Source organism: Neomonachus schauinslandi, chromosome 3, assembly GCF_002201575.2.
Source record: "Neomonachus schauinslandi chromosome 3, ASM220157v2, whole genome shotgun sequence".
NCBI lineage: Eukaryota > Metazoa > Chordata > Mammalia > Carnivora > Phocidae > Neomonachus > Neomonachus schauinslandi.
Genome location: NC_058405.1, coordinates 130,980,795 through 130,991,628, shown reverse-complemented (window position 1 = coordinate 130,991,628; position 10,834 = coordinate 130,980,795). Strand labels below are relative to the sequence as shown.

Sequence of the window (10,834 nt, the reverse complement as noted above, 5' to 3'; positions counted from 1 at the left end):
CAAATTTTTTTTAATGTTTTATTTATTTATTCATGAGAGAGAGAGAGAGAGGCAGAGGCAGAGGGAGAAGCAGACTCCCCGCCTAGCAGGGAGCCCGATGTGGGACTCGATCCCAGGACCCTGGGATCATGACCTGAGCGAAAGGCAGACGCTCAGCCATCTGAGCCACCCAGGTGCCCCGCAAAACCTAAATTTTGAGCCCTTCTATGGGATAGGTCATCGCAGCCCTTCTTTTCGAAGAAGTCCTAAAAAGGGACCTTGGGACATTCCCAATGTGGGTGGGACCCCCTCATTTATCAAAAGAAGCACGATCTAAATGAGTCCAGGTTGGATTAGGTGAGGAATGAGACCAAAAAGGAGATGTGTCCTTGAAAGCAGCCAATCTCATAGCCTAGGGGCAGGCATTTGTTGTCAGCTGAATCACACTGCCTTGGGATTAGCCAGCTCTATTTTCTGTTTCAACAATAAAAAGTCTTGCAAAACTGCTGGCATGTGAGACAGAGGTATCCAGAAGGTCTTGGCATCCCTTCCAGCAGCATAATGGGTCTTAGGGAAGAGACTTGTGAGCGCGTGGTCCATGCACTCCACCACCAGGGAGAGGTCCACGTTCACAAAGGAATTTGTGCCTTTCAGCTTGTCTAGACCTGTAGAAAGAGACAAAAGTACACTTAACTCTTTGGAAGAAGGAGAAAAGGAGTGTGTGAGGCCAGGGTGTAAAGGGGAGGATGTGTGTGTGTGAAAATTTATTTTGAATTCGCTGTTAGAAATTGAGGCCCCTTGTGGTGGGTTTCTATCTATTCCTCAGAAAAGGATGCAGCAGTGCTTTCGTTAGACCACTAGCTCTCAAAGTTGAGCGGGCAGCAGAATATCTAGAGGGCTTGTTAAAACCCAATTGCTGGGTCCCACTACCAGCTTCTGACTCAGTGGGTGTGAAGTGGGACCGAATAATTTGCATTTCTATCAAGTCTCCAGGTGATGCTGATGGTGCTGGCCCAGGGACCAGACTTTGAGAAGCACTACTTTAAAACAATGAGGGAAAGATACTTTATAAAGTCTACGAGCCACCCCCCCCAACCCAGGAAGTTATGAGTTTGATTCCAAATTTGTTTTAAGGGAATACTATGTGTATAGGAAATGTGGATGTGTTGTGTGCATGTGCATGTGCATGTGCGTGCATGTGCACCTACATACCATGTGCCTCTATAATTCGGTGAATAAAGAGGGAATCATCCCCAAAGTCGACTCAGAAAGCTAAACATATCCTGGTGATCAGGCAGATGAAATGCTTGAGTAATGAGCTAAGATAGTTTTTAAAGAGGCAGCTATTTTAGCAGAAGATTGGTAATGGCTCGGAGCATTCCTACAGTGCTCTTAAAACATACCTGAGTTGTGTCTTCTCAAGAGAAAATCTATGATTTTAAATCTCCTTTTCCACTTCAGGCCCTAGTAGCCACAAGTTGTTCAAAGAACCTAACTGAGATTACCTAACAAGTCTTAGTGGCTATTTTTTTTTTTTTTTTAAAGATTTTATTTATTTATTTGACAGAGAGAGGCATGGCGAGAGAGAGAGAACGCAAGCAGGGGGAGTAGGAGAGGGAGAAGCAGGCTTCCTGCAGAGCAGGGAGCCCGATGCGGGGCTCGATCCCAGGATCCTGGGATCATGACCTGAGCCGAAGGCAGACGCTTAACGACTGAGCCACCCAGGCACCCCCTTAGTGGCTATTTTAAAATTTTATAACTATAGCCTGGGAAATGAAGAAAGGTGAGCTTAAATTCGTGGTCTTCTTTGGAACTATGCGTCTGGCTGATGTTCAAGTCCTTGTTTAGAAAACTAATAAAAACAACCAGTGCAGAATTGGGCTCAAGGCCTTCTGGTACCTCTTAGAGGGGACACCTGAGCCAGGGGACAAGTCAAAAATAATTTTGAGGTGGAAGTTGATGACCTATTCATAGGCATTTAGAAAGTATCAATGTCAGTATCAAACAGAGAAAGCTCTTTTAAATGAGGGATTTTTTTAAAAAAAGATTTTACTTATTTATTTGAGAGATAGAGACAGAGAGAGAGAGAGAGAGCACAAGCAGGGAAGAGAGGGAGAAGCAGGCTCCCCGCTAAGCAGGGAGCCCAATGTGGGGCTCCATCTCAGGACTCTGGGATCATGACTTGAGTCAAAGGCAGAGGCTTAGCTGACTGAGCCACCTAGGTGCCCCTATTTCTGAACCTACTTAGAATCTTCAGAGTTGATAATGAGTGAGAAACCAGAGCATTTGTTTATTTATTTAAAAAAATATTTTATTTATTTACTTGACAGAGAGAGAGACAGCGAGAGAGGGAACAGAAGCAGGGGGAGTGGGAGAGGAAGAAGCAGGCTTCCCGCTGAGCGGAGACCCGGATGTGGGGTTGGATCCCAGGACCCTGGGACCATGGCCTGAGCCAAAGGCAGATGCTTAAAAACTAAGCCACCCAGGCGCCCAGAAACAAGGGTATTTAACAGCAGTAGTTCTCAGCATATAGTGACATGATAGCACTGGGAGGTTTGTGAAACCAGACATTCTCGTTGATACGTGCGCGCACATGTGCATGTGCAGTGGGGTCGGGTGGCTGGGGGCGACTGGCATCCTAAAAACCTCCCCAGGTGGACCTGACTTGGCTCTTGGCTCCAGCTCGAAAACTCCCAGCCTTGAACCTTGCCACAGTTGGCTCTCTCACCAAACCCACGGGTGAAAAGGCAGGATCAGCGTTTCGAGTCTACAGTGACGCAAATTTAGGTGGGGCCCTGTTTGGCTTAAAGCAAGAGCTCAGTACGGGTTTGAGGAAGGCCGACTAAGCTTTAAACAGGAACAGGAGGTTTGAGGTGGAGGCGGGGCCCGGTACAGGAAGTTCCATCACCTCCTTCAGGCCTCCTTCCCACTGGAGCGCAGGGCCGAGAATAGATGGCGAAGTCAGGTGGTCTGGGTTCACAGCCAGTGTTTCCACTTATTAACTGCGCGGCACTGGGCAAGTTGCTTCTCTGTGCCTCTGTTTCTAGATAATCCAGCTAATATCTGCTTCGTAGGGTTTATTTGGGCATTTTAAATGAGACAGTCCATGTAAAGCCCTTAGAGTGGTGACGAGTACATAGTAAATGTTCACTATATGTTAGTCATCTTCTCCATCCCTGACTCAATCTGACTTACGCGGCTTTGCCTTCCGTCTCCGCCCCCCGTGCATTCCTGCTCGGAAATTCCTGGAAAGTTTCCACCCAAATAATTCCTTCCTGGCCTTTAGGCCTTACTCAAACCTGACCTGTCTCATAAAGGCCATGTGACCAGCAATGCTTTCATCCAATGCTGAATTCCTTGGGCAATTAGAGACTATACCGTCTAGCACCCCTTCTGGGCTGTTGGGTTCTAAGGAGTACAGGATCAATTTTCTTGCATGCTGCACAATCTCGTTGTTTTACAATCTCACTTGGTTACTTTTTCTCCTCAACTAGACTGTAAACTGGTTAAGGGTCAGAGTCTGAGTCTTGATATTCCAAAAAGAGGAGGCTTGTGTAGAGGTGAAGACTTGAGGTCCAGTCTGGCTAGGACCAGGAGGAGTTGTACATCTGTGGGTAGAACATTCACCTTTCCAAGCCTCTGCTCACTACCCAATGGTTCTTTTGAGGAGTAAATGATAAGAATTCATAAGGTGCTTAGTATAGAACTTGGCACTTGGTAAATGCTCAGTAAATGTTTGAAGTAAGAGATGGCACTGGAATTAATAGGGATCTCTGATCCATATTTAATCTCCTTATTGGTATATTATTATGAAAACCTTATTTTTTCATTTATATTTGAGTCTCCTTCATGTTGCCTATGACAATGAACCCCAGACAATGAACCCCTGGGTCCACCTAGAGACTTACTTTTTTCAATGTAACCTTCTCCGTACTGTTGTTTGATATCTGGAGATAGATTCTTCCAAATGGCGCGTTTTTTTTCAGTGGCTTTTATTGGATCTGATAATCCTGTTTTGAATAATCCTGGTTCAATACATGAAACATGCACACCAAAAGCTTTCATGTCCCGTCTGTGAAATGAACACATTGATGATGTTTAATCCAGGTTTGTTTGGAGAACGTTTGCCATTTGGGTGATTATTTTCTAATGAATTTTTTCATGGGATCACAGAATTGGGTGGGTTGGGAAGGAGTATCTTGTTCTACCCTCTGAGCTTGCAGTGAGGAAAGTTCAGGGTGGTGAAGGCTGGTTTAGTGGCAAAATGGGAAAGGGATCTGGGTAGACCCACTCCTAGTCTAGTGCTCCCCACTAAGCCATACTCTGTCATTAAATTAACAGACAATCGGATTAAGTACAGGTTTCTTCTCAGTATGCAAAATACCTTATGGGGAGATGGAGTAGTGATTGGCCTAGATGGACAAGTTTACCTCCATTTTAGGAATGTGAGGACATTGGGGCACAAATGAGGACAGGCTGAGGGACACAGTGTGACAATCTCTGATGTGGCTGACCTGTTCCCTATGCTGCTCAGTGAGCTCTTTCATTATGTGGCCTCAGAAAACCAGAGGTCTACTGATTTACTGGGCAACAAGGTTTTAGGGGAATCATGATTCCACCCCTCCACCTTAAAAGCAAAACAAAGAATTGCAAACCATTATATGAATAATTATTTCCTAAATTTAATGTATATTTCCACCAAGGAATTACTTCTATAAGGAAGTATAATTACTTCTATAAGGAAGTAATTACTCATTTTATACAAGCCTTTACCATATGATTTTTAAAGAACTCTACCAACGAACTTAAAATGTAATTTATCTTAGGTTCTGCTTTCTAGCAACATGCCTATTGTTTAGTTTGCAGTGTACTTTACTAAAAATGCAAATTAGCTTGATCTTGGAAGATTTTGAAAAGTATGTTGCTTGCATTATTAAAAAGTTATTTTCTAACTTAATTTACTTTACTCACCTATCTTCTGAGCTCCTTTGGGTTTTGGAAAGTAATTGGGAAGATTTGTCTCCCCATCTACTAATGAAATAACATATAATCTAGGAACAAATGGCTTTAAGTCACCCAACTAAGTTTACCAGGTAAGTCAAACCAGTATGAAACCAGTATGCGTGCTGGGCAAATACAGCTTTAAAGAGCCCCAGCCTTCTCCCAGTTGGACCGTTGTCCCTAAACCCTCCTATATATAGAAATTCTGGAGCCACCACTAGACTGTGGCCTGCATGCACAGTACCATTTCCAATACCACTTCCACGATTTAGAAAAACAAAAACAAAAACAAAAACAAAAAACAAAACCATTCTTTATTGGGTAATTTCAGGCATAGTATAGCTGCATTGCGAACATACAAGCCCTTCAGTTGGAATCCCTTTTTAAAAGTGGTTATTAGTCTCCAAGAGAGTGGGAAGAAACCCTGTCTCTCTCTTTCCTCCCATCATGTGGCCCCATATCCAGCACACATGTGGGAAGTAGTTGGCAGAATGGGGTAACTTCCGGCTGGATGGCAGTCCCAGGAAACAAGAGAGAACTGGAAAGATCACAGAGAGAGGAACTCAGGAAAGTGACCCCATAACATTGTTTATGCACTGCACATGTGCATGTGTGAATCTGACTTAGAGAAGCAAACTCGGGGACAACCATCATCCATATCCCAGACTGGCTACTGTGTAGTACATCTGCAGAACAGATCTGAATAGCACAGCAAAGTCTTTAAAAATCAAACAAACATTGAAATCTCAAAGTACAGAATGATGGTTTAGCAGTTGTGACCTGAACACAACCTCATCTACTGTCTGCTAAAACAAAAATATTGGGGCTCAGTCAGTTAAGCATCTGCCTTCAGCTTAGGCCATGATCTCAGGGTCCTGGGATCGAGCCCCATGTTGGGCTCCCTGTTCAGCCCTTCCCTGTGCCCCTCCCCCCCATAGCTCTCTCTTCTCTCTCAAATAAATAAATAACATCTTTTTAAAAAATAAAACAAAAATATCAACCTTTTCCATAGGACTTAAATAAGGCCCATAGTCTCATGTCATTCCAAATCTTTAGCATAAAAACTGGCACATTCCAAATGTTCAGCATAAAAAGAACTGGAAAATCTCAACTCACATAGGAAAAGACAATGGCAAATGCTAATGCCAAAGGGACACAGATGTTGCAATTATCAAAGTCTGTAATGCAGCTATTATAAAAATGCTCCAGATACAAAGGAAAATACTCTTGAAGTGAATGGAAAGTTAGAGTGCCTCCCAGAAAAAAGAAAAGACAAAGAAGAACCAAATGAAAATTTTACACTTGAAAAATACAATAACCCAAATAAAATATTTATTGGTTGGACTCAACAGCACAGTGATGGAGGAAAGCCAGTGAATTTGAAGGTAGGTCATTAGAAATTATCCAATCTGTAGAGCAGAGAGAAAAATGAGAAAGTGAACAGAACCTTAGGGATCTGTGGGACAAAACCAAAGGCCTAACACTTGTGTTACAGAGTTTCAGAAAGAGAAGAGAAAGAATAGATTGCAGAAAAAAATGTTTGAAGAAACAATAGCTGAAAACTCATCTAATTTGGCAAAAGACATAAACCTAAGATTCAGGAAGCCCAGTGAATCTCAAATGGTATAAATCTAGAGAAATCCATGCCTGGGGGCACTGAGTTGGGCCTTTGTTTACGAAATAGGTCCTTTGTTTTGAGCTCTGTGGTTCTCTGATAACACAGCAAAAAGATGTGATCAGTGCTTTCTTGTGGGAGCAAAATCTTCACCTCTGATTAATAAATTCCTGCTCTGAGTTTTTTTTGGAAATGGAAGCATCAGAGGAAAACTGTCTTTCTTGTCCTTGGGGTGGGGGTAGGAATGGGAAGTTTATCATCCATTTAGCTGTAGTGTCTGAAATGTATGGAAATTTGGGTCCAGAACTTGCAGGAAAAGGGGAAAAAAAGCTGTGTAGCTGAGTCATTATTTTGTGATAATTACATTTACTTTACCAGATAATTTTCTACTGAGGGTTTAAATAAGATGGTACTGTTGTGTCTGCAATTGACAGTTACACCAATGGAGAGATCTACCCTGATTTAGGCTCTCTATATGATTCCCTAACTATTTAACAAACTGACCTGTTGAATATAAATTCACCATCACTGTCAGCATTGTGCATTAATGCAAAAAGTAAAAAAAAGACTTGGATAGACTTAGGTTCAAATCTCACTTCTACCACTTACCAGCTGGGTGACCTTGGGCGAGTTACTTAATCTCTTTGTTTCAGTGGTATTGCCTACAAATTGGGAATAATTTAAAGCACTAAATAGAGTGTCTAATACATAATAAACATTCAGTAAATGTTAGCAGCTATTATTTCCTAATATGTCAATGTTTGCTTTACCTTAAGCTGTCATTGAAGCCTTCTACTGCGTATTTGGATGGAGTATAGCCCCCTCCACTAAATGCAAGGCGACCTCCAATGCTGGAGACATTGATGATCCTTCCTCGAGCTTTTTTAACCAAGGGAAGCAAATTTAGAGTCACACTGATGAGTCCAAACAAGTTCACTTCAATAGGTTCTCTGTAGTCCTCCACTGTCAGCCAGTCGGTGGGAGCCAGCACGCCGAGAACGCCGGCATTGTTGATCAGACCCCAGAGACCTAGAACAGAGTGGAAAGAAAGGAGGTGTGATAGAAGATGGCACTTATATGTCCTTGATGGAAATACAGCCCCTGCTTTACACAACTGTCCACTTTCCTCCTTCTAACCACATTCCTGCTTTGAAATGCTTTACAGTTTTGGGAAGTAACTACTCTCCGAGAGGGTAGGAGGCTAAATTGAAATAGTTGAAGCTCTGTTACTGGAAGCCAATCTCACAGTAACTCTATTTCTGGTTCTGAATGTAAAATACTGACACTGTCTGAATGAGCCTTTTGCTTTTTCATCTTAGATGCAGAGTAAATTGCTCTATTTTTCCCACTAGCTAGATCGCAAAGCCAGAGATTATAAACTTTTTACAAAAAGCAATATCAATCTACTTCACATCTATTTTTGGTAAAAAAAAAAAAAAATCTAGTCATCAATTGTTTTATTTTATGATGGAAAACATTTAATATTGTTAAAATTGTTTGGGATTCAAGCATTAAAAATTGTCTGGAGCATTATTAAACCACTGCTTTTGAGGTTTGGAGTCTCAACTATATGATGAAGATGTGGTAGAGAAAAATCACATACATTTGTTTTTTCTGTTTTGGACTCTAACATCTTCATTAGTGATAACATTTCAAACTTCATTCAAACCAATAAAAATCCTCTAGTTTGGAATGCTGTCATCTTAGCAGAAGCTGGAGGAAGAATGAGGTCCAATGGCTTACTACTCTACCACGATGATCCTAGGTACCTTTACGCAGATTCTCAGGCTATTTTCTACCTTTTCCATAGAAAATATGTGAGTTCTGGAATCATTTTGTATTGAGAAATGGGTCCCAGGTATCCACATGGCAATTTGGGGATTGCTTGCATGATTTCCTGTAGCTTTTAGCCCTAAGTTCTTTTGCTGTGAAGGTGGCCAAAGTAGAATTTCATGAGAGAAGAGCAGGAAAAGTCAATACCTCCAACTCAGTTCTAAATTCACTCACTGGGACTTATGACTGAGGATAATGTGGGCAGTGTCTCTCATGCAAACAGTGAGCTTGCAACTTGAAACTACTGAGGGCTCTATCCTAACTATGATTTTTCCAATATTCTCCAGTACCATAGCTGGTATTTAGAAGACATTTTCTTGAAAGGCCGTTTAAGATCCAAACACATTTTATTTAGCTGTAGCTACTTCACAACACCCCCTCCATTCTGCCACCCCCACATCACTCACCTTTTTCCCCAACTTGATTTTTCACCCACTGGGCAGTCCTCTTGACATTCTCTGGGTCAGTTACATCCAGAAGCACGGTGTGAAGTCTTTCTGAGGTTTCTGCCTTTAAAGCTGTTGATTCTGATTCAGTCAGACAGGCAGCAATTACATGAAATCCTTTCTTATCAAAAGTTCTGGCTGCCAAATTTCCAAAGCCCGTGTCACACCCAGTTATGAAAACGTACTTATCAGTAATATCGGCAATCTTTAGTTGTCTTTTATAATTCCATAGAAAACCACAAAGGATTAGGAGGGCTAACACCCAAAAGAACATTTTTTTCCCCCTGTATATGATAGGGACTCTCCTCTCTTGAACAATAAAAGAAGATGGTGACCTGAGAGTTCAAAATTAGAAAGAAAATTTAAATTAGTACCATCAAAGTGCTATAACCCAACATTGATGAACTTCAGATATTTTAATGCATTCAAATGAATAAATAGTTAAAAAATTAACTATTATTTGGCTAGGAAGATAGCCATTTAAGTGACAAACCATTCCTCTAAAGTAATGCAAAAACTAACCAAACCATAGCCAGAGAAGGTAAACAGGAGAGAGGTGCCATGGCAAAGCTGACACAAGTCATTGGGTTGACGTGACAGTAATCTCATGTATGAATTCATCTATCTGAAACATAGACTGTCACGGTAAAATCTTATCTCTTGCTACTTCATGAAATTCAAGAGTAGAACAGGCAAATCTATTAGAAAATGTTCAATTCCAATTGAATGATTAGATTCTTAATTATTTTTATACTATCAGGCAAAGTAGTTGCCACTATGAAAATATTTCCAAGTTGGTTTCCATTTTCTTATTTTCAGTGGGCTATTGTCATCCTTCAACCCAACTCTGAGACCATCCCAACTCCATGCAGAGAGTATGCAAGTGCGTATCCACCAGGGAGTTGATGGAGAGAGGGTGGGATGAATGGGAAGCTACTGAGGGATGATGGCCGAAGGCACAGCATCCAAAACAGAATCAAGAAGCCTCAGATTCTATTCTCTTTGGACACTAGCTTTCTGTGAGAAAAAGAAACACATGACACAGGACAAAGGAAAGCAAATTCTTTCTGGAAAATCATGAGGCTTTGACCGTAAATGCAGCAGAATGACCTGGAAAACTAATTATTCCGGGTAAGAGGTGGCCTACGGCCTAAAATCAAACAGGTGGAGGGTGTCCTTTCTCCTTTCCTCAGAAGACTACCACTTGCATTTTCCCTAAGCATGTATTACCTTTTTATCTTTTTCTAAACAAAAAAAAATATTATTTCATGTAGTCTGACTGTACCAATTTAGAAATACCACAGTTGTTTTGGATTAAAAACAAATGTTGAAGAAAGAATACTATATTAATTTTATAGTTCTTTTTTTTAAAGTGGGCTTGATCTCATGACCTTGAGATCAAGACCTGAGCCAGATAGATGCTTAACCAACTGAGCCACCCAGGTGCCCCTATTAATTTTATAGTCTTGGCCATTTAAATGCATATGCCATCTTAAAAGTTATACTAATTATTATACAATGTTTGGCTGCAAAATAACAGTTGTGAATGAATCAAGCTATTGTATTATTGAAAACAAGTGTGATACTAATTTGGAAGTGTAATATCAAAAGTATCACAGGGTGAAATTTCAGACTATTTTGGGATATGAAATCCCATATATTACAGTGTCATTTACAAAGACAGCCAATACTATCATTTTATTGTGGGTACCGATGGCCTGGGAAGAGCAAGCTATCCCATAGTAGGAAGTGAACAAGAACCAGAGGGCATGTGACTGCTTGCCTCAGGTCTGACCATCACAGCGGCTCAGCCTCTTAGCTCAGTCATAGGCAACCCAAAGGAAGGAGATCATTAGGTCCTACCCCACATAGGAACAGCTCTGGGTCTGTGGCTCTCTCTGACTTTGGAAGCAAGAGGGGTCACAGAGAACATCACCTGTGGGAAAGATCTTACTTCCTT

General features: G+C 41.4%; 1 protein-coding gene across 1 annotated transcript; it reads right to left on the bottom strand.

Moving 5' to 3' along the window:
• Positions 1-232: 232 nt before the first annotated feature.
• Positions 233-9,171, bottom strand: DHRS9 (dehydrogenase/reductase 9). The gene is made up of 4 exons (XM_021703166.2): positions 8,836-9,171; positions 7,366-7,624; positions 3,888-4,051; positions 233-644 (listed from the first exon to the last, which is right to left on the bottom strand). Exons 1-4 carry the CDS (start codon positions 9,146-9,148, stop codon positions 421-423), a joined length of 960 nt encoding a protein of 319 aa, XP_021558841.2. The 5' UTR covers positions 9,149-9,171; the 3' UTR covers positions 233-420.
• Positions 9,172-10,834: the final 1,663 nt, after the last annotated feature.

Coding starts and splice junctions, on each gene's coding strand:
- DHRS9 (XM_021703166.2), bottom strand. CDS start 9,148: ATGTTCTTTTGGGTGTTAGCCCTCCTAATCCTTTGTGGTTTTCTATGG. Junction 4,052..7,365: donor GGCTTCAATGACAGCTTAAG/GTAAAGCAAACA, acceptor TTCATTTCACAG/ACGGGACATGAAAGCTTTTG. Junction 645..3,887: donor AGAAGGTTACATTGAAAAAA/GTAAGTCTCTAG, acceptor CTCTTTCTACAG/GTCTAGACAAGCTGAAAGGC.